The 23,063-nt window shown below is 48.3% G+C and overlaps 1 protein-coding gene across 1 annotated transcript; it reads left to right on the top strand.

Annotated features, from left to right (window-relative positions):
• The first annotated feature begins 1,865 nt into the window (after positions 1 to 1,865).
• On the top strand, positions 1,866 to 19,812 carry Itih4 (inter-alpha-trypsin inhibitor heavy chain 4). Its single transcript, XM_057769987.1, has 23 exons — positions 1,866 to 1,955; positions 3,109 to 3,269; positions 4,828 to 4,932; positions 5,041 to 5,203; positions 5,340 to 5,450; positions 5,923 to 6,051; positions 6,635 to 6,751; positions 6,948 to 7,116; positions 7,196 to 7,321; positions 7,513 to 7,694; positions 7,774 to 7,959; positions 10,390 to 10,532; positions 10,736 to 10,890; positions 11,141 to 11,170; positions 11,416 to 11,472; positions 11,891 to 12,058; positions 12,755 to 12,847; positions 13,169 to 13,201; positions 13,283 to 13,387; positions 15,119 to 15,287; positions 18,990 to 19,144; positions 19,256 to 19,352; positions 19,742 to 19,812. Exons 1-23 carry the CDS (start codon positions 1,866 to 1,868, stop codon positions 19,809 to 19,811), a joined length of 2,814 nt encoding a protein of 937 aa, XP_057625970.1. The 3' UTR covers position 19,812.
• Positions 19,813 to 23,063: the final 3,251 nt, after the last annotated feature.

Raw genomic sequence — 23,063 nt, 5'->3', positions numbered from 1 at the left:
GACCCTAGTTCAATTCCTAATATCCACATGGTGGCTCACAACCATTTAACTCTGTCACCCTCTTTGGCCTCAGTGGACATTGCATGCATGTGGTACACCTGCTGTCAAAATCGTCATATACCTAAAATAAAAATACAATTTAACTCAGAGTGAAGTCCCTCTGTCTGCCACAGAAGCCTCTGAGATGTTGCTAAGGTCCTCAATGCCCATCCCCTTTCCCTTTTGTTAGTCTGCTACTTTACTGTGTCCTCATCTCAAAGAGAAAACTAGGTATGGTTCCTCTAGCCAGAGGCAGTGAGTTTCTTGGACTCCCCCACCACACTGCTGCCGGTATGTTGTCTGGGTGGGGTGTGACCTCTTCAGACCTGTGTCCTGTGTCTGGTGTGTCAGATTGAGGAGACAGCCTGCCCGCTGGGATGGTAAGACCACAGGCAGGCTAATGGCGCTTTCTGAGAGCAGGCCTGGCTTGTGGATGATCCTGCTGGAAAGCCCCTCATGTGCCCTGGGCAGCTTTCTTGGGGCATTTCTCACATCCTAGCCAGCCTGGCCTTATATAGCTCTGGCTCCTGGCTGGGTCAGTGCTCTGTGTCCCAGAGGAGCAGATCTTCTGTGGGGACAGAATCTGTACTTGTTCATTGGACCACTAAAGAACATTCTTCCAGAACCTGTGTCCCCTGTTTAACCCCAGTCCCATCCAAAGCCAAGAGGGTGAGCAGGTGCACAGAAGTGTGGCCTCGGGCCATAGCCTTGCAAAGGAAGGGAAGGTTTTAATGGAAGCAACAGAAATTGTTCCTAGGGCCAGACACCACCAGCCTTGAGCTAAACTGCAGAGGTAATAAACAGCACACCAGCAGCCGGCCACCCTTTCGTGTCTGACACACCAGCTGCCGGCCGCCCTTTCGTGTCCATAGGCCCAGGAGTGCGAAGGAACTCAGCACCAGCCTCACCAAGTACCCACTGTCTGCTCACTTCATCACTATTGGTTATAAAACAAAGCAAACAGTACTTCGGCTTTATAAAGGGCTTTTCAAGAAAAGCCACTAGTAGCACAGTGCGTAAGAAACTCTTTCATGATCCTGGTGTAACAGAATCAGACCACCTACTCTACCTGCACGCAACCTTCAGGAACCCTGTGCAACCTCCTGTGTGTCCCGCCTTCCTGCAGACTCCAACATTACAGCTCTAGGCTCAGGGTATGCATCTTGACAACTCGTGGGTGTGTCAAATTGCAGACCTGCTTGGGGGTCTGCTTGGCTTGAACCTAAAGTCCCATTGCAGTAATAGGACCCAAACAGCAGCCTTGAACCAGAGAGTGAGCAGAGGCTCCTGGGCCCAGCTCTTTTGCTCCAAAAAGTGCCCATCCTTGTTGGCATCCTCAGACACCTCTAGTGCTCCAGATGTTTCAGGGACCCCCAGGCATGCCTACCTGGCTAGGAAGCCCCTGTCTCTTCCAGGAAGCCACCTGGGGTATCCTTCCAACCCTAGTCTCCCTAGTGAGGCCTCTATTTCCTCCCAGGCTAGACTCATGAAGAAGAGACTGGCCTCATTGTTGGGTGTCTCTGGCCCTACAAAGCTTGGTGGATGACCTAGTGAGGTTTTGATTCCTGGAAATGTGGACCCTGCAGAAGGGGAGCTAATACCCAGCTCCAACATGAGCCTGCCTTTCCTCAGGGTGTGTCCTGCTGTCATCCAAGTTCACTGGACATAGGTCATTTGTCTCCTTATCTAAGGCCTCTGGGATTTTTGGCTTGGAAATCCCATTTCCCAGAACTTGCACCAGTAGGGGCAGGACACCCAGCTAGTTACTAGTTTATAACCCACCTGCTCTCAGGTTCAGAAACAGCCTGGCAGGCAACTGAAGGCCAATGAAGAGCTCGGCCCCTGCCCACATGTGGGGCATCATACTGCTCCTGCCCTCGCTGCTGGTCGGGCTTCAGACCACCACTGCCAGGAAGGTAGCAGTATCCATAATTGCCTGTGTGTGTACGGGTGTGTGTGTGGTGGGAGCTGGGGATGAGCAAACACATCTGGGAAGTGCCTTGGGGTATGCGTGTGCAGGTCAGTGTGTATGCAAAGAGATGGCCCTGCCCAGAGATCCTTGCAGACTCCTTCACTTCAAAAAAGGAGTGATCCCTTTCTTGCCACTTTATAGATGGAGACCTGCTTAGGTGATGGCCCCTTGAGGCTGACAGCAGAGCCAAGGAGGTCAGGATGTGGCTGTATGAGCCCAGCTCTTCTGTTCCAGATGAGTGGCTTCTGGGAATTATTTATATGTTCTGTCTATCAGTTTCTTCATCCGAAAGGAAGTAATAATATAACCGACTCAGGGCTGTGCTGGTTGAAAATCAACCTCGTAATATCTAGGAAGCGTTCAGTGCCACACCTGGGCCGAGCTGACATCTAAGCTATAAACAAGGCATGCTGCCCTCTGTGTTAAACTGGGCAGGTGGGCATTAGTGTCTGAACAGGCAGGGGAGCATAGGGCTGTGTGTGTGTGTACATATTCTTAAGGGGTTACCAGCCTCAGCACAAAAGGTGTCTGTGGTGGAGGGGTTGGGGCAGAGGGGGCGCTGCAGGCAGAACAGGCCAAGAGGATTGACACCCCTCAGAGACCTGGTCCTCTACCATTTCTCAGAGCTCCCATGACCGTCTGACAGGGGTGGGGCAGGAGCGTTCTCCTGTTTTCACAGAGCTCAGGATTTCCAAAATCAAAGAACTTGTTTACTGCCTTTTTTTTTTTTTTTTTTTTTTTTTTTTTTTTTTTTTTACCAGGCAGAGCTCAGCCTGGACCCAAGGTCCCTGACTCCAGGCCTCTGTCTCTGCCCAGGTGTGATCCTGTCAGTCTTCTGCCCCTCACCCCATGTGCTTGCTACTTCCCATGGGGGCTCTCTCTGGAGGTCTGCTCCATGGTGCTGCCTTGTGGGGAGTGAGGTCCACAGCGGCCTCTGAGCTCAGACAATGTTCACATGTGAACCATTTGATGGGATTCACCCTGGGCCTAATCCGTATCTGTGTTAGAGGAAGGGTGGAGTTTGGTCTGGGAACAGAGCCTTCCCTTCAAGAGTTGGGGGTGTCAAACAACACAGCTCTCTCCCCTCCCTTGTCCAGAATGGCATCGACATCTACAGCCTCACAGTGGACTCCCAGGTGTCCTCCCGGTTTGCCCACACTGTTGTTACCAGCCGGGTGGTCAACAGAGCTGACGCTGCTCAGGAAGCCACCTTCCAATTAGAGCTACCCAGGAAAGCCTTCATCACCAACTTCTCCATGTAGGTGTCTTCCTGCTTCTTCCAACCCGCAGCTCAGCCCTGCAACTCCATCTCCTCTGAGCCTGAGACACGTGACTTGGGACACTCTTGCCCTGTCCGCCTCACAGGGAACAAGGATGTATGTCTGTCCCTCCCGTGGTCCGGCCTCCTCACTAAGCACTTCTAGGTGGTAGAGCACGGACTACAGCATCTGGAGTCTTTGCCTTTGAGGAGTACAAGCCCAAGGCAACTCTAGGCCAGAGGTAGACTCAGAAAGTCACTGAAATCATATTCCAGCTGAGAAGATATTAGCCCTGACTCCTGGGGTCCCTCTTTGTCACTGCAGAGGGCAGGCATGGCTACTGTTTCCTCAGGAGATGCCAGGGTTTCTGTGGACTCTGAGCTGGCAGGAGGCCCTCTGACTTCATTCACACCCCCATCCTGATCTGTTTTGCAATGTTTATTAAACTTGGGGAAAATCCATGTTTGTGAGGCAAGCATTGAAGGGGGGTTGCTCCCAGTAGGGGAAGCGCTTAGGGGTAGAGGCCAGCAAGAGCACTGGCTAGCATGGGTGTTTCTGGAAAACTGCAGGGGTGGGGCTAGGTTCCCATTGGCTCGCTCTGCTCTTCCCTTTCTCCCCACCGACTTCTACTCCAGAACAGTTTCTGTTTCCTGACTCTTGAGCCTGAGTCAGTGGGTCCCCAAATCTTTCCACTGCATGAGATGGAGAAGTGCGGGGCAGGTTTCCCTGTCCCCTGCCCTGGCCAGGAGCCCTGGCAGAGCATCTGGAGAAGCTGTGAACTCTCCATCCAGCAGAAGGAGCCAGGCTTCCCGTCCGTCCCCATTCTGACCCAGAGTTATGCCCTGACCAGGGAAGTGAGCGAAAGATGCCTGTCCTGTGCACTTGGTTAGAGCTCTCTCTGCACACTTCCACCCTCTCACCCCACTCCTCTCTCTGGTCCCTGTTCATCCTATAAGGAACCCCTGGAACAGCCATTTTCTGTGCAGAGAAATGGCTTTGACAGTTCCTTCTCGACCTCAAAGGGTGACAACTAGAAGCTTGTCTCCACCACTAGGTGCCCCAAACCTGCTTCCAAAGATGCCAGGCTCCCTGCAACAGCCACCCTAAGCAGGAGGGTTAAGGGAGAAGCTGCAGAGAATAGGATCACAGCCTTCAATCCTGTGTCTCCCTCCTGCTCAAGCCTGGCCACACAGGAGGTAGAGTCAAGGCTGGGTAAAGGACAATTCATTACTGTGTTGTTCTGCTCTGATGGACTGGAGCTGAAGAACAATGCATAAGATTCATGGGGCAGCTCAGAATGTGGGCTGAGTTTAGCCCAGTCCTGCCTCCTCTGTAACCTGCCCTGCTCCCGCAGGAAGACCCGTGTGAACTAACACTGTGTGTGTCTCGGGATTACTGAAAGCATCTCCCAGTGTCATACATGAGGTCTTCTACACAGTACATGCATGATGAATGATAGTGGCCTTAGATGAAGACAGGAATCACACCAAAAGGTTCACCAAATTCTAGAAAGGCCCTTCTAAGAAAAAGTTTTCAACTCTTCTTTTCCCTGTCCAGGGTCATCGATGGCGTGACCTACCCAGGGACTGTCCAAGACAAGGCTGCAGCTCAGGAGCAGTACCAGGCAGCAGTGGGCCGGGGAGAGAGCGCTGGCCTCGTCAAGTGAGCATATGGGGAAGGGTGCATACAGGTAGAGACTGTCTGAGCCTTCTTTCCCTCCAGCAGCCATCCCTACCTGGACCAATGGGCTGTTATTGTCCTATCCCCCAGGACTACAGGGAGGCAGACAGAGCAGTTTGAAGTATCAGTCACTGTGGCTCCTAAAGCCAAGATTACCTTCGAACTGGTATACCAGGAACTACTCAGACGGAGACTGGGAACATACGAGCTACTCCTCAAAGTGAAGCCGCAGCAGCTGGTCAAGCACCTTCAGGTACCTGGCACCGCTCCCTTAGGAAGCCCCCCTAGATTTCCCTTCTCAACTAAGGCAGCTTCTCCTTGCCACCTAGCTTCCTGGGAGCACAGCTTACTACTCATGGATCCCCTGGTGACCCATCTCTTGCTTCCAGATCGACATCCACATCTTTGAGCCTCAGGGTATCAGATTTCTGGAGACAGAGAGCACCTTCATGACGCAGGAACTGGCAGACGCCCTTACCACCTCGCAGAATAAGACCAAGGTGAGCCCGCTATGACCACCAAGTGAGGACATCCCAGGGCCAGTCTTTAATCCAGCTGACTGTGGTCTAGATTTCCATAGAAAATGATTGGATGTTCACTGAGCTGGGAAGGCTTCTGAGATCTGTGTCCATGCCACTGCCAAGAAGACAGGACAGTAAACTTAAAGATGATCAGTGGGTCCTTTTAGGAGCTTGGGGTTTATGGGGAACATAACATAAACATATGGACTGATGGGAGGAGATAACTGAATTGCACTGAGCTCAGATACTTGTGTGTTCCCAGAAATGGAATTTATACATGAGCATGCCCTCACACACATACCAAATGGAAGCAGCCACCTTTGGCTCAGAATGAACGTTCCCCTAGAATTTTCACCCATGGCCACACATGGAATCTAACTCCCCAGTGTACACATAGAAGGGGTGTTGGCCTCACTGTTCCTTTCAACATCAGCTTCGATTGTTCCTCCAGGCACATATCCGGTTCAAGCCAACACTCTCCCAGCAACAAAATTCTCAAAATGACCAGGATACAATCCTGGACGGGAACTTCATTGTCCGCTATGATGTGGACCGGTCTGTCTCTGGGGGCTCCATCCAGGTGGGTAGACTCCAGGCAAGGACAGTGAAGCCTTCAGACAACTAAGCATGGATGTTTTAGAAGAGGAAAATGATGGCTCCTCACTGCACTAGGGGCTGGGTCACACAGAAAATAGGTGGTTCAGTTGTGGTGGTCCTGAATTCCAATCCCTTTCTGGAGGCAGAAAAGCACTGCTTTGTGGGGTTACCTCTTTGCATTGCTGTCCAGAGGCCCTTAGCTCAGTCTGATGTGTGAGTCCGGCAGCTGTGCTCATCATTCGTGCTTCCCCTTACTCCTTGTTTTCCCAGCATCCCCTCTTGGTGGACATTTGGTTCACTGTGTCTTTTAGTATTAGCTACTTCAGATACTAAAGCGGAAAAAGTTATGGAGAGAGTTGTAGATTATACATAAATATGGAAGTCTTCTGTTAGCAAGGGGCTGAGTTGTGGGAAATAGTGAGGATTTAGGGGAGCTACGGAGCTGAGATGGAGAGCGGTCATGAAAAGGGAACATAGAAACCAGGGATTTGGGATGAAGGGGGCTAAGAGAAACTGGGCCGGGCTGAAGTTCTGATTACCTGAGTGTGGACTCACTCTGCTCACAGATTGAGAACGGCTATTTTGTGCACCACTTTGCCCCTGAGGACCTTCCTACAATGCCCAAGAATGTGATCTTTGTCATTGATAAAAGTGGATCTATGTTAGGCAGGAAAATCCAGCAGGTAGGTTTCCTGGACCATGAGATCATCATCAGCCTAACCTTTTATGGTACCATGGGTGGGGGTTTCCTGGGGTCAAGTCTGGTCCAAAGCATAAACTATGAGCCTATCCAAGATACCAGGAAACTAGCCCATGGATCACATGCCCTTAGGGAGCACCTCTGAGACACCTACCTTGTCTTCTCTCCTGCCCCATTAGACTCGAGAAGCCCTAATCAAGATCTTGAATGACCTCAGCCCCAAAGACCAGTTCAACCTCATTGTGTTCAATGGGAAAGAAACCCAATGGAGGCCGTCACTGGTGAAAGCCTCAGAAGAGAACGTGAAAGAGGCCACAGGCTATGCGTCCAAGATTGAAGCTGATGGATGTGAGTGTCCTGCATGGCGGGAGACTTGGGGGTGCCCGTGGTCACGAGCTGGGGTCAACCCTAAGCATGTGCCCTTCAGGGACCAACATCAATGATGCAGTGCTATCGGCTGTGGAGCTCCTGGATGCCAGCAACAGGGCAGAGCAACTGCCCCTGGGCAGTGTCTCCCTTATCATCCTGCTCACAGACGGCGAACCCACTCAGGGTGAGGACACTGTGGCATTCTGGGAGCAAGGTGCTAGATGTGGAGCAAGGCTAGAACTGCTTCCAGACTGGCTGTGAAACCTGGGGCAGGGAGAAGGAGAATCCTCAAGACCCCTTTGGCTTTGAAGTTCTAGAAATATCCATTGAGCAAATGATTCTTTTCTCATCCTCTTCCCAACTTCATGAGTCTAGGGGAGACCAATCCCACAACTATCCAGAGGAATATACAGGAAGCCATAAACAACCGATACAGCCTCTTCTGCTTGGGCTTTGGTTTTAATGTCCACTACCCTTTCCTGGAGAAGCTGGCACAGGACAATGGTGGCCTGGCCCGGCGCATCTATGAGGACTCAGACTCCGCCCTGCAGCTCCAGGTACCAGTTTGATCCGACGTGGGATACAGACGGCCAGGCAGAATATGCCTTTGTGACATATTCCCCTACCACTCTGTAGGACTTTTACCAAGAAGTAGCCAATCCATTGCTGTTGGCAGTGAGCTTTGAGTACCCCAGTGACGCTGTGGAGGCGGTCACGCAGGACAACTTTCGATACCACTTTAAGGGCTCAGAGATGGTAGTAGCTGGGAAGCTCCAGGCCCAGGGTCCTGATGTCCTCACAGCCAAAATCAACGGGCAGACAGTGAGTATGATTGAACATCCCAGAACCAAGGGGCAGTGGGGCTGTCTGGGCAGCCACGTCATTCACAGCCAGAGGCACTGGGCTCAAGTCCCAGTCATACCAAGTTCCAGCTGATTGGTCCTGAGTGACTCTCAAGGACCCTTCTCTTCAGGTTTTCCTGAAGGACACCAGCCCCAGCTGCGTCGGTCGGTTCATGGTAGAAATCCAATAAACAATGTCATGATGCTCATGAGAGAACATGGCACATAGGGGAACTGATCACTCAGTCTGCCCCCCTGCCACCTTACTCTTCTGTGAGTATGTGATGATCGCAGGTGTTCCTTCTCAACGTCCCTCTGTCCTCATACTGGACCTTTGAGGGTGTGGGTAGGACAACGAGAGCTATTCCATTTCATAGGTGAGCAGACCAAGGTCCAGGCAGGACAGACAATGTATGCTGCTCTCCTCTGCTTCTGGGACACCTCATAGAGTCCCAACCTTGCTTGGACTTCCCTGCCTCTGGGTGTAGGAGGGTCAGCCTGTGATGTCACAGATAAAACAGCTGTAGGAGGAGGCCGCTAGTTTCATTCCCGCTGCTAGCCCCCAAATAATCACACAGATGCTGTATTAATTAAATCACTGCTTGGCCCATTAGCTCTAACTTCATACTGGCTAACTCTTACATATTAATTTAACCCATTTCTTACCAACTAAAGTTCCAACTGGCGTCTGTCTCTGGCGGCTTCGTGGCATCTCTCTCTCCGCCTTCCTTCTCCCAGCATTCAGTCCAGTTTTCCCCGCCTACCTAAGTTCTGCCCTATCACAGGCCAAGGCAGTTTCTTTATTCATTAACTAAGAAAAGCAACACATAGACAGAAGGACCTCCCACAGCACAGAGCCGTTAGGCTGAAGGATGAAGTGGCAAATAAGGCCAACCTTACATACCCTTCAGAGACAGACAACTTGTACAGAAGTAGAGTGACCGCCTGGAATGTTCCCAACAGTACGTGCCCAGGAATTCAGCAGAAGTTCTGCTGAGATGAATGATAAGTAAGAGGGGGCGGGACCCAGAAGTGAAGAAGAGTTGTTGGGCACATATGCCAGCAGGGCACCTTGCCTGCAGAGAATGACCGTGGGGATGGAGGGCTCAGGGCCTCATCTCAGACACAGTCAAGTGTAGGAATGTTCCTGAAGGCTGTGTGGCCAAGCAACCTGTCTTTAGACCAAGCTCCGTCACCTCTCAGAGGTGAGAAGTGGGAAAATTCCTTAAAGCTCTTGTGCCTCAGTTTCCCCCGATTACAAATGTGACCACCTCACATGCCTACCAGCCCCGTGTAAACACGAACATAACTCAGACTTCAAACATAAGGATGGATCTGTTCACTCTCTTCTTCTTCTTTAGTATTGGGGATTCAATCTAGAGCCCTAAGGAAATACTCTACCACCAAACTATAACCCCAGTCCTCTTTTTACTTTTTATTTTGAGACAAGACCAAGATGGCCTTGAACTTCCTCTGTAGCCCAGGCAGGCCTTGAATTTTTAATCCTCCCACCTCCCAAGGAGCTAGAATCACAGGCTTGTGCCAATACACTCAGTTCTTGGATAAGCCCAAGAAAACATTAGTCTAATAGTCTATTCAAAATTAATTTAAGGAAAAACATCAAATAAGTAGTAACTTTACTGTGTAGATAGAGAAAAACCTCATGTCTGTGACCCTCATACACCAAAACTCTGGCAAGACAGACCCTAGGTAAGAGCCAGGAAGAGACCTGTGCCAGCAGGATGGGCAGAAAGTTGTGCAGGGTCTCTTAGCTAACCTGAGGGAGAGGCTTGGCACACCTGTGCTCTCAGCCCCATCGCCTAGGCTGCCAGCTGGGCCAAACTAAGCCCATGACTGCCTTTCCCCTGGGAAGAAAGCAGCCAGACCACAGAGAGGTGCACAGTGTCCTGCCATTGCCCCCAGGGCCAGCCCCAGCCGAGGGGTGATATGGAGCAGACAGGCTTGTTGGCGCTCTGACGCTCTCGTCTCATCTTTATTGCTAACTACTGGGGTCCTTCCTTCTCTTTCCTTTCCTTTCTCCATGTTTGGGGGAGGGGAACCCTTTCTGCTCCACGTTGTATCTGAGACACCTTCCTTCTGCACTGGCCTGGAAGTTGCCTCCCTTCTTATAAAAGGTCAGATGACCAAACTCCAGGCTACACAGCTGTCTTGCTATGCATGGACTGCTAACACTTCTCCCCACCTCCCTCTTGTCTTGGAGGGTCTGTGGGAGACCCTCATACTCCTGAACTCCCTCCCTACCCCTCCCCATACTCAAAAGGAATGAAGCCCACATAGTTGCCCTGACCTGCCCCCATCCCAGTCAGGGTTCTAACGAAGAACTCTGAATGCTGGTCAGCTGTGGGCATCAGGCCCTCCCTCTCTCACCTTGGCTGGTACCTCTTTCCAGCATAAGCAGAACATCACCTTCCGAATGGAGGCCAGCATAGCCCCAAAGGGGGAGGAGGAGTTCCGGAGCCCCAAGTACATCTATCACAACTTCATGGAGAGACTCTGGGCATTTCTCACCATAAACCAGCAGCTTGAGCAGATGTGAGTGACCCTGACCCTTGTAAGTCACTGCTGTGGGCTTCACATGACATCAGTAAGTCTTTCAGTGGTGGCACAGGTATGGAATGAAGTGTTATATCCGAACTCTACACCCTCCTAAGGGGACTCGCAAGAAGGGGCTAGTGAGAGGAGACTGCCCATATGATACCAGGGACCACCTGAGCTCTCATGTCTTTAATCCACAGGATTTCAGCATCAGGCGCTGAGTTAAAGAAGCTTGAGTCCCAAGCTCTGAATCTGTCACTCAAATACAATTTTGTCACCCCCCTTACATATATGGTGGTCACCAAACCTGAAGGCCAAGAACAATTTCAAGCTGCTGGGAAGCCTGCGGATGCTGGTGAGTGTGGGCTTGGGTCTTGGCACCATCAGTCTGCCGACTAAGCCCCTGCCATCCACAGACTCCCAGAGACACAGGGAGACCCATCTCAGTTCACCAAGAAGGAAACTGAGAACAGGTCTTGCAGCTCCCTAAATTCACTGCTTGCATCCATAGTCTGGAGCTGGGGAAGCAAGTTTAAACATAAGCACTTTGAATTGGCAAAACCACCCCATAATACCTCCCTCTCCTTTTCTTTTTCTTTGTATAGATAATGGACCAAGAGATGCCTTCTTAGGAGGTAAGGGCCTGATGACTCCAAAGCCAGCCTACATATAGCCTACCAGTATGCTGGAGGCCACAGTCTGCCCTGCTCCCAAGAGCTGGTGCTGTCTGACCAAACTCACGGGTCTACTTAGTCACTAGTTCACTCAAATGCTGGCCACTCCTTAGGGCTTGACCTGACTCTAGGTACACAGTCCCCATCTGGATGGAGCCCCATAGGGTTGACTCCAAGGAGTAAACACAGTTCTCATTGTCTTCCAGGTCAAGGCCATTTTCTCAAGACTCACGCCAGAAGACCTCCACTGCCCAAACGAAAAGGTGACGGTGGGGGAAGGGATGGAGAGGAGAGATTGGCAGAGTTGTGGCAGGAGATAGACTGGGCTCTGCACTTGCCTGTGAAAGGAAGTGCTAAGCCTGGCTCATGTGGCTGGTAACAGGCCTGCCACTAAAGATTAGTGTTTAATTAAAGTTGGCCATCTAGAGTCTTACTTGGTCCAGAGAAGGGGATTTAGTAATCAGGGTAATTTAAGGGGCACAGCTCAGGGAAAGATTGCCCTTTCAGAGGGAAAACCCCACCAGTGGTTGTCTCCTGCCTAGGGGAGGCTCTCCAGCAAGGAAAACAGGGGCTATGTACCCTCTCTACATCCTGCTCCTGGCATAAGGGCCCCCTTCCTGACTGTGGGGAGCCAGGACATTGCCTGTGAGAACAATACTCATGTTGGTGTTTTTAATCTAGGAACTACGCTCCACACGGATCCCATACTGAGTGTTGCTGCCTCTATATTCAGACAAAATGCTTTTCCTGGACTTCAGGGACCCCCTGGTGATCCTCATGTTTCTATTCGCTTTCATAGCGATAATTTCAGGGTGCATCATTTCAAGAGACCGGACCTGCCACCCTTCCGTGAGCCCCCTTCCTTTCTGACCCACAGTGGCTTTTCTTTTCCTTATAACTTGACTCTGACCCGTAGAGGGAGGGAGGGCACCAAGCACAAGCTAGGCAAGGACAGCTGCAGAGAAAACAGGTGGCTGGGCCAGCTAGACCCTGATCTAAAGCAGAGCCAGGACCCAGGGGCTGGGATGAGCACCTCATTTCCTGTGGCTACCCTCACTTTTCCAGCCCTCAACCAGCCTACTCTTGGCCTGATCCTCAGCATTGTGGGTCAGGCATGTGCTGCCCTGGCTCCTCACTGCCCCTTGATTGCCAGCCCACAAGCCTGGCGGAGTACTCTCTTCTGTGAGTCCTGGGTCATAGGAGGACTCAGTACAGACTCTTTGGGCGCCATGGCCAATCCTTTCCTTCCTGAGGCACTTCTTCCTCCACCAGTTAATGGACACCAGGCCTCCCCAGAGCAAGACCTTGTTTACAGTGAAGATCCACTCCCCATGGCAGAAAGGGAAGTCTTCCCCATCTCCAAAGTCAACTATGGTCCCTTGTACTTCTTCCCATTCCCAATGTGAACTCAGACTCAGTCAGGGCCTATCTCCTTGACATCTCTCCTGCCCTCTAGGCCTGAGCTTGATGGGCAGTAAGGACAGGGACAGGGGCCAGGCAGGTGCAGTAGGCCTCGTGTCCTGATTGGCTCTCCATTTTTGTTAGCGGATGTTTCTGTGCCCTCAGTCATCTCGGCAACAAGAGATCCCGTGGTTTTAAGTCAAGCTGTGGCACAAAGCACGAAGAAAAAAGATGCAGGTACTGGGGCTAGGGATGGAGCTTGATAATAGGCCGCTTGCCTGGAGTGCACAGGTCCCTGAATTTGCTTTCTAGCACCAGAAATAAACGAAAATATAAAGATACCCGAGCCAGAATTCCCTCGGTAGCTCTAGAAGATATTGGAAAGGGGGAGTCCTGGGGGAAAGAGGGAGCCCTGGGTCTCTATAACCTGTCACATGGTATTCTACATGTCAGAGTGAAAAGAGAGAGCCCCAGTCACAGTCACCCACTACTCGGTCCACAATGCCCTATTCCCCAAAAAGAGACTACCTGAACCCAGAGCTTTTCTTTTTCTTTTAGAGAGTGCCACACCAGCTGAACCCACACACCCAGGTAATTACCCCTGCCAGCTCCAGCCCACCTTTGGCCCCCTTGACTCTTCCTGGCCCAGGAACTCTGTGATGCCTATTTTAGCTCCTGCTGTCGTCTTGCCGCTTCCTGGATCCAGTGTGGGCCAGCTATGTGTGGACATCTTACGTTTTCACGTGCCCATCAATCTGTTTGAAGACCCAGATCAGGGTAAGAGATGCATCCCAGAAATCCACCGAGAAACCCAGACCCCACTCATATGACTTTGTAACATGTGGGTCTGCTTGTTGGGGTTTCTGCCCTGCCCAGTTCCCACAGCCGGCACATCCCAAAGAAAATCACACAGAAGTCTCCATAAGTTATAAACTGATTGGCCCATTAGCTTAGGCTTCATATTAGCTCTTATAACTTATATTAACCCATTATTCTTATCTATGTTAGCCATATGGCTCGGTACCTTTTTTGGCGGGGCAGGTCACATCCTGCTTCTTCAGTGTCTGGGCAGGACTGCGAGAGAGCTTCCTTCTTCCCAGAATACTCCTGTTCTCATTGCCCCACCTCTACTTCCTGTCTGGTTTTCCTGCCTATACTTCCTGGCTGGCTATCGGCCAATCAATGTTTATTTAAAACGTAATTGACAGAATACAGACAATTCTCCCGCACCATGACTTACCCCTAAGCACAGCAACATCCCCATCATGGGTAAAAGCCCTGTGCACCGAAAAAGGCCTTCCCTCCCATGGCCACCTACAAGCTTTCACGGGAACTCCTCAGGGTCTGCACACACATGGGTCAGTTTTCAGAGCTGAGAGGAAGCTAAAGTTGCCTAGAGTCTAGGATCTGTACAGTCAAGATGAGCCCAGAAAAGGGTAGGGGTGTCCCAGGTAGAGGAGACAGAGCCGAGGGACACAGGCACCCTGTGACTCCACGGGCCTCTGGCGGTATGGAGAAGGGAATGGTTGAAAAAGAATGCTAGCCACTCCCACTCACCAATGCTGGGGTGACCTCACTGCACAAGCTGAAGTGTCCAGGCAAACACAGGGTGTACAGCAGTCAGCAGTGTTTGTGCTGAGCTACAGCACACTCTGGGGCAGCCAAAACCCCTTCATTCCTCTGAGAACCACGTGGTCTCTTGCTTTATCCCTCAGGCTCACTGTACCTGTCTGGTCCCTGAGGAAGGCACTTTTCCCCTTACTCCCAGCCCCAGCCGTGTGGCAAGCGGTGGACACACGGCTGGAGACTGATGAATGCTTCAATACTTGAAGCAAGACACACCTTCCTATTATCAAAATCTAACAAGGTGCCCATCAACATGATTTGAGGTCCAAATTCACAGAAAACCAAGTCTTGAGTGTGGAAATCATAAGAACTAGACCTGAGCCAGGCATGATGGCACACAACTTTAATCCCAAGTAATGACAGAGGCAGGATGATCTCTGGGAGTCTGATGACAGCCTGGTCTACATAATGAGTTTCTAGGCCAGCCTGGGCTACTAGGTGAGATCTTGTCTCAAAAAACAAAACAAGCCAGTTGTGGTGGCGTATGCTGGTAGGATTTGCTGAAGGAGGCAGAGGCAGGAGGATCACAAGTTAGAGGCCAGCCTGGGCTACACATTTTGTAGCCGGGCGATGGTGGCGCACGCCTTTAATCCCAGCACTCGGGAGGCAGAGGCAGGCGGATCTCTGTGAGTTCGAGACCAGCCTGGTGTACAAGAGCTAGTTCCAGGACAGGCTCCAAAGCCACAGAGAAACCCTGTCTCGAAAAACCAAACCAAAACAAAACAAAACAAAAAAACCAAAGGAGAAGAAGCCGACCTGAAGTGGAAGTGTGTAGAGAGTGACCCTTCTGGGGATCCAGTTCCAGGAGGACATAGTCAGGGAGAGCCTGGGTCAGGACATTGCCCAGAATTGCCTTTGAACTCTCTGGTCTGGCCTCCTTAGGGCTTTGGGTAAGAGGTGTGTATGAGAAAGACGGGTTCTCAAGGATCGAAGTGCGCATCCAGGAGTCTCGCCTGTTTGTTCGTGCAAGCCCTGAATACGTGGTGGTGACTCGGGACCAGAAAAGCTCCCAGTACAAATGGAAGCGGACACTGTTCTCCAACTTACGCAGGTAAGGCCCAGGGTGAGGTCCTAGGTGTGTGTGGCCTCTCAGGCTGTATGAACTGTGATGCTAGTGATGACAGTGGCCAGAGGTTGGTTAGGAGTCCCCTGTAGTGGCAGCACTCTGGGCAGGACAGGGGTAAATCCCCCAATGTCTTGTGGCTCTGGAACATTGTCCTGGAACCTGGACCTCCTCATTAACCCAGGTCACTAGCCCATGTAAAGGCGGTGTGGTTTGGAGCTAGCTTTGTAGGCCATTCTGTATGCATACACCACATGGCCCTTCAAGTTTTTGTTTCCTTACTAACCACCAGGCTTTTCCAGATTCTGAGTGGTGAGCTCACGATGACATTCATGAGACACCCAAGGTCCGGTGCCAGGGCTTGTAGATGCTCCTCTCACTGCAGTGTGTGGGAATTCTCATTGCTGTAACATGCACCTGGGAGGAACAAGGGAAAAGGGATGGTTTTGGCTCAGAGTTGTCAGTCAGTGGTCACGTGGTCCTGTCGTTTCTGGGCACGATGAGGCAGAGAGAGAAGGAGCACATGCCTGCCTAGTAGACTTTTTTTCTGCTTCTTGTGCCATCTGGGTCCCTACCCTAATGCATGCTGCTACTTATGTTCAGGGTGGCCTTTCCTGCCGAGTTGTTATCTAACATGCCAATGGTCTCTGGAAATGCCTGTATAGACACAATCAAAGTTATTCTCTTGTAATCTCCTAAGTATTTCACAGTCCTATCAAATTGGCAATTAAAATTAATCATCAACCTGTTTGAAGATTTAGCAAGGAGAGAGCAGTTTAGCTGATATCACATGTTGGGAAGCTAGTGGGAAATGGAGGCAGATGATTCTGGGAAGCGTCATTATGCCACTGTAGGCTTTTGAGGCCAGCTCTTTAGCTCGGTAAGTCACAGGAGGCTGAAGACCTTCTGCAGTATGTCCTCTGAGTTTCCAGCCTATCCCATAGCCTATCTTTTTCCATGCAAAAAGTCTTGTCCATTTTCATCTTACCAAAACTTTAGCAGGGCCTTGTTCACATTTGCCAAATAAGCATACACACAGAAAATCCAGTGTGCTCATCTGAAGTCCTTCCAATGTCATAAGGTGTGGATGCAAGTTTCTGTCTTGCCAGCAGCTTCCAAATAAACACACTGAGGCTTATATTAATTACAAATGCTCGACCAATAGCTCAGGCTTATTACTAAATATCTCTTACAACTTAAATTAAGCATTTCTATTAATCTATGTATTGCTGAATGGCTCATTGCTTTACCTGTCTGCCAGCATTCCTTGTTCCTTTTGTATCTCTGGCATCTCTCCTAACTCTGCCTTTCTTCTTTCCATAATTCTCTGTCTGACTCTCCCACCAACCTCTAACTATCCAGCTATTGGCCAGTCAGCTATGTTATTAAATCAGTCACAACAATACACACTCATACAGTGTAAAGGAATATCCCACATTTCCCCTTTTTGTGTAATTAAAAAGTAAGATTTTAAATTTAACATAGTAAAATTATATACAACGAAAACAGTTATCAAATAAGAATTACAATTCAGTATCTAGTCCATTTATATTTGGCAAAATTAGAGAAAATATTCTATTATCTATTTTATATTTGTGAGTCTAAAGTTTTATATCTAATTTACCTTTTATCATAACTAAAGTAAACTTTAACTATGACTATCTACTCTTCACCTTTATCAAAGACCCCAGAAGGGTGAAATGTTACCTAATGACAGGAGCACCTGGCTGCCTGGACAGTCACCCTAGATTCTTCTGTGATGTTGGAACATTCAACTTTGGCCTACAGGTCTAGTACATTGACAGACTTTTCTGTGAATCAAAGAAGGACTGACCCACCTTGTCTTGGCAAAGTTCAGCATTATTTTCTTTTGTATTCTGTTTGTCCAATTTGGACAGCATACTATCAGCAATCGAGACAAGGGCAGCTTCTCTGCCCACATGGCTAGCTTTTGCCATAAAGAAATCACACTCCATATGAAGTTTCTTTGATGCCCATCATCTTCTCTGAAGTAGATCAGTGCTGCCAGGAGCAGATGTGTCTCACTGTTGTGAAAAACCTTAGGTTAAGGTGTTTTTTTTTTTCCATATTCTGTAGGTCTTTGAAGTGTTTGAAGACCATCTATCTATCTAAATATATCTGTTTATAACCTTGAAAACATACCTAACATGACTATAAGTTTGACTGTTGTAGATGACTGTTAATTTGTATTTTATTATACATTACATTTTTTAATGAGTTGCATAAGCACAATACCCCAGACAAGAGTAGAAACATACATATAGTATAGCAAAAATAACTTTAAGTTTGTATCAATAAACTAAAATCCACACCACTGTAAAATACTTGGAGATTAATAAGTTAATAGTTGTTTTTTTTAGATTAAAGTGGATTCAGTAATCTACCCTTTTTTCCTATCATTCATCTATCATATTCCCTTTTTTCCTTTAGAAAGAGATTTTTGAATTTAACTCTTTTGTTTAGTCTTTTTTTTTTTAACTAAGACAAATAACAATTTGTAACCACCCTCTCCTTAAATGAAAATAAACACCCCATAACCCATCTTTTGGGAATGTGGGTGTCAGTCTCTAGACTACTTCATATTTTGGGGGGCATTGGACTCTTTGGGGGACATTGAGAAAATTCAGGCTAGTGATTAAATCTTAGCTAGAGTAGTTTGCAAGGCTGGATCATCTCAGCCAGCAGTCTTGAAGCTGTTCTGAATGCAGAACTGTGAGGAAATTGCAACCCTTTGAGAAGCTAGATCAACAGGTCACCCATTTTCCTTGATACCTGGTGCCCTTGCTCTGAAAATACATAAACTTTTCAAGGTAATATATATTCCTGCATGAGTGCTGTACTCAAGTCAGTAAGGATGATTTTTTTGTTTTATGTTTGAGCAGAAATATCTGTTGCATGTTTTATAGTTTTTCTAGGTTTATTTCTAAATGGTTGTAGTCAGGATTTTCAGGGAGTCTCCCCCCCCCCAAAAAAAAAAACATTAGTCACCTAAAACCATGGCACCAGCTGTAAAATAGAGTTCAGGGCAATTGTATGAGACTCTCTTGCTACTGTGAGCAGAAACCCCAAGGAAACATCTTAAGGGAGGGAGGATTTACTCCGCCCACGTCAGAGGTTTCAGTCCATTTTGGCAGAGCAGAGCAGCTCACTGTGTGACAGCCCAGGGCAGAGAATGCCTGCAAGAAAGAATTTTCTCCCTTTTATTCTGTCCACGCCCCATTTGGTGGGGTAGTGTTGCCCATGTTCAGGTGGGGTCTTTCCCCCTTCGTTTAACATCCAGAAATATCCCTACAGACGCATCCAGAGATGAATTTTACTAACAGTCCAGGTGCTTCTCAGTTCAATCAAACTAACAATGACTGTTATCCATCACCCCCAATAAAAGCATATAAAATTCATTCATAAGAAACCAATTTAAAACCAGAGGAAGGAATTGCAATTCTCTTTTATAAACAGCGTGGGGAAATCGACATCGTTCAGCTCACGTTGGTGCTGTTCTGCCCTTGAGAAAACTGAGCTTAGAAGACCTAGGGATTCTCTGCCTAAGGCCACGCAGTGACTTCCTGGCCAAGAGGAGAATCCCCCACCCCTGCCACCATCTCTGCACCACCTTGAGACTCCACACAGGTGTCTTTGCCTTCCTGCTCAGGCTTTGGGGTTTCTCTGCAGCTTGTTGATAGTCATGGACGAGAAGGGATTACTGGAGCTCAGCGGCCCAGACAGAGTGACGATTGGTGTCATGCGCATAAGTGACCCTCAGAAGAGACTGGCGCTTCTTGTGTCGCACGCTGAGCGCTTCTCCAACCGCACCATTGGACAACTCGGTACTCCGCTTTCCCTTAGAAACCGCCTGTGACTGTGCACAGACAGGTGCCTCTCACTCCGCCCACCTCCCTCACTGTCTTTATCCCTCACTGACCTGACCTTTAATCCAGGTCAGTTTTACCAGGATATCACTTGGGACCCACCAGTTGGACCAGATAACACCACACGGACACTTAGAGTTCCGGGAACAGAATACCCAGCTACCAGGTAAGTGTACAGCCAGCCCACTGAGTCTGGCTGTGGTGAGTAGGGATTAGGAGGGTGAGAGCTGGGATCTACAGAACCCTGCTCTTGTCCCCTTGCTTGGGAATTAAAAACAGATGAAAGGGTGATTTAGCTTGAACTCACAGAAAAACACAGGCTCTCCTTGTTCCTTCCCCAACTTCCAAAGTCCTGCGTCCAAAAGACCTCACATGCTAAGTTCCTTGAATAATCCTTTGGGCAACTGGACCTTCCTGACCTATGTCAGAGGGAATTCTGAGGGACTCAGAGATTCCCTAACTCCATGTTCCTGTCTACAGCTGTCTCCCATCTCTTTCATCTCACCTGAGATTTGTTGACCACCTATTTATGGTTTCTGTTGTCTTCCACCCCAGAGAGCTCAAGTTGGACTACCGAGAAGGGTTGCCAGCAAAAAAGATTTCCTGCTGGACCGTGAAGATATAGCTGTTAGGAACAGTGTTGCCTACCTTACTGTCCTTGTGTGCAGATGGATGACACCATATGCCACCAGGGCCACTGGCGAGGCTTAGGTCTCAATGGGGAGGAGGATTCTCACTTACAAATAAAGAAGGTGATATGAACCCAGGTAGCTGGTGTCATGACTCCATGTGGCTCATCCTGGGGGACACAGGGTCCCAACCTGAAGGTTCTGCCCCACAGAACATTAGAGGCTTCCACAGCTGGGGGACACAGGGTCCCAACCTGAAGGTTCTGCCCCATAGAAAATTAGAGGCTTCCACAGCTGGCCCTCAACAGTCAGGGCCCAGGGAAACCCACAGAAGGTTTTCAGCCCTATCTTGGTCTTTGTCAGAAGAATATAAAACCAGACATTCAAAATGTCAGTGCAGCACCCAGAACTGAAGAGCGTTCTCCAGAGAGAGCAGGGTTGGAGACCTACTGTGCGTTGCCTGAGCCGTGAGGACCAGCTTTGAGTCACAAAGACTCACCTGGGTCACACAGTTTTGTGACGTTTTTGTCTTGAGATGGGAATGAGTGTCTTTTCATCCCAAAGAGGGCACCAATGACCGATCAAAGTAAGAACTCCACCCTAGTCTGCTGCTGGCCAACCAGCTTCCAGAATCTCAGAGAAACTGGGAGGGAAGTGTGGTGTTGGTGGAGCATGGGCACACGCACAGACACACACGCACACATGCACACACACACATATACACACGTGCGCTCACACACACACGTGTGCACACACACGTGCGCACACACACGTGCATACACATACACACACTTTTCTGAGGGTCAAAACTTAATTCTTCATTTTATTTCTCTCTCTGCTGGATGTCCTTTTGTTATACATTCTCCCCTTTTATTTCACCTAAACCAGATTTCTATGCAAGAAAAGACTACCTCATAACTACAAGTTACATATTCCCCCAAACAGATTGGAATCTTTACATGAGGAGAAATCACATGAAGACCACAAGTCACAACCTGTTTTCCTTAGAAGTCCACAAGTAGTTAAACATTTTTTATATTACTTTTCCCACTATAACCTCTTCACCCTGAAGCAATGATTCTTTTATTTCCGATGAACAGTTTTAAATCAACTAAGCCAGTTCCTTTTGGACTGGCAAGCAGCTGTTCGTGGTGCTGGGGTAGCAGATTTTTAGGCTTTAGAGGAACTTTGGGTGAGCAGTCAGTTTGCCATCTATTTTTCTTTACACACAATTGGGTCATTTAATTCCCTCGTACAAGGTTGTTTTTTCAGGATGCATACTGGGGCCTGTGATTAATTCTGTACGTTAGATGACCAAGGAGCTCAGGCCTAGCCTTGGGGCTAGGGACATCACTGCTTTCATTGACTTTCAGCCTGTTTTCCACACAACGCATGGAACTTCCTTGTTCTCATTTTCTGTCCTCTGCAATTCTCATGTCTAACAAAGGGAAAGGTGATTTTTAGCCTATTTTTGCCTTTTTTTTTTTTGTATCTCTTATTGGAGCAATTGGCAAAATAACCTAAACTATTTCCCTAATTATCTTTACCAACTGTCCTAACCCCCTGTATCTTTTAGGTTAACTCAGAAAGCCCAAATGAATCATAGATCTAACTAATTAGCATTGCTCTTATAAAAATGATCTTCCTTATGGCCTGCAAGTAAGTTGCCCGGTGAGGCATGGGGTTTTCCCAAGAAACATCACACTATACTAGATACAGTGGGATCCTTTCACACAGTAATCACACCATGCCAAATACAGGAGGAACATGCAGCAGCAAGCAGGAGGAAGCACAGCAGAAGCCAGGAACATTCTGCAGACAATCCTCCCAGGCTTTGCCCCTGCAGGGTTTAGCTTTGCTATTCAGTGACTTGAACTCCACAGACTCCATTGCTGACTGTGCTTCTCTGACATGGCAACCGACACTCATGTAGTTTGTAAACCAATGTATTTATTGAGAACTTACCGGAGCATGGATGAGGGGTTACATACAAAACCATGAGTGACTCCAAGACCACTGCATCACTGGAAAACCCACCCATCGTGGATGATGAGTCAGTGTTGCAATCCTGAGGGCTGGAGATAACCCCCCACCAGTCAACCCCAAAGAAGGGAAGCACACACACAAGCTACCACCGGAAAATAACAGGAATTAACAATCGCTAGTCGTTAATATCGCTTAATATCAATGGACTCAATTCACCTGTAAAAAGACACAGGCAAACAGAATGGATATGAAAACAGGATCCATCCTTCTGTTGCATACAAGAAACACACCTCAACCTCAAAGACAGACATTACCTCAGAGTAAAGGGTTGAGAAAAAGATTTTCCAATCAAATGAACCCAAGAAGCAAGCCGGTGTAGCTATCCTAATATCTAACAAAATAGACTTCAGACTAAAATCAATCAAAAGGGACAAAGAAGGACACTTTATACTCATCACAGAAAAATTCATCAAGAGGAAATCTCAATTTTGAATATGTATGCCCTAAACACAAGGACATCCACATATGTAAAAGAAACATTACTAAAGCTTAAATCCCACATCAAACCCCACACACTAATAGTAGGAGACTTCAACAACCCACTCTCCCCAATGGACAGGTCAACCAGACAGAAACTTAACAGAGAAATAAGGGAACTAACAGATGTCATGACTCAAATGGACTTAATAGACATCTATAAAACATTTCACCCAAACACAAAAGAATATACCTTCTTCTCAGCACCTCGTGGAACCTTCTTTAAAATTGACTATATACTTGGTAACTAAGCAAACCTCAACAGATACAAAAAAATTGGAATAACCCCCTGTGTCTTATCAGACCACCATGGATTAAAGTTAGAATTCAACAACAACACTAATTGAAGGAAGCCTACAAACTCACAGAAATTGAACAGTGCTCAACTGAATCACTCCTGGGTCAAGGAAAAATTAAGAAATTAAAGATTTTCTAGAATTCAATGAAAATAAATGTACAACATATCCAAACCTATGGAACACTATGAAAGCAGTGCTAAGAGGAAAGTTCATAACACAAGTGCCCACATAAGAAAAGTGGAAGAAATCTCACACTAGCTAATTAACAGCACACCTGAAAACTCTAGAGCAAAAAGAAGCAGACTTGCCCAGGAGGAGTAGATGACAGGAAATAATCAAATTAAGGACTGAAATCAATATAATAGAAACAAAGAAAACAATACAAAGAATCAATGAAACAAAGAGCTGGTTCTCTGAGAAAACCAA

Source organism: Chionomys nivalis, chromosome 5 (genome assembly GCF_950005125.1).
Source record: "Chionomys nivalis chromosome 5, mChiNiv1.1, whole genome shotgun sequence".
Taxonomy (NCBI): domain Eukaryota; kingdom Metazoa; phylum Chordata; class Mammalia; order Rodentia; family Cricetidae; genus Chionomys; species Chionomys nivalis.
Note: the sequence above shows the minus strand (reverse complement) of the source record. Positions and strands in the feature narration are given on the sequence as shown.

Coding starts and splice junctions, on each gene's coding strand:
- Itih4 (XM_057769987.1), top strand. CDS start 1,866: ATGAAGAGCTCGGCCCCTGCCCACATGTGGGGCATCATACTGCTCCTG. Junction 7,322..7,512: donor AGACGGCGAACCCACTCAGG/GTGAGGACACTG, acceptor TCATGAGTCTAG/GGGAGACCAATCCCACAACT. Junction 19,145..19,255: donor CCGCACCATTGGACAACTCG/GTACTCCGCTTT, acceptor CCTTTAATCCAG/GTCAGTTTTACCAGGATATC.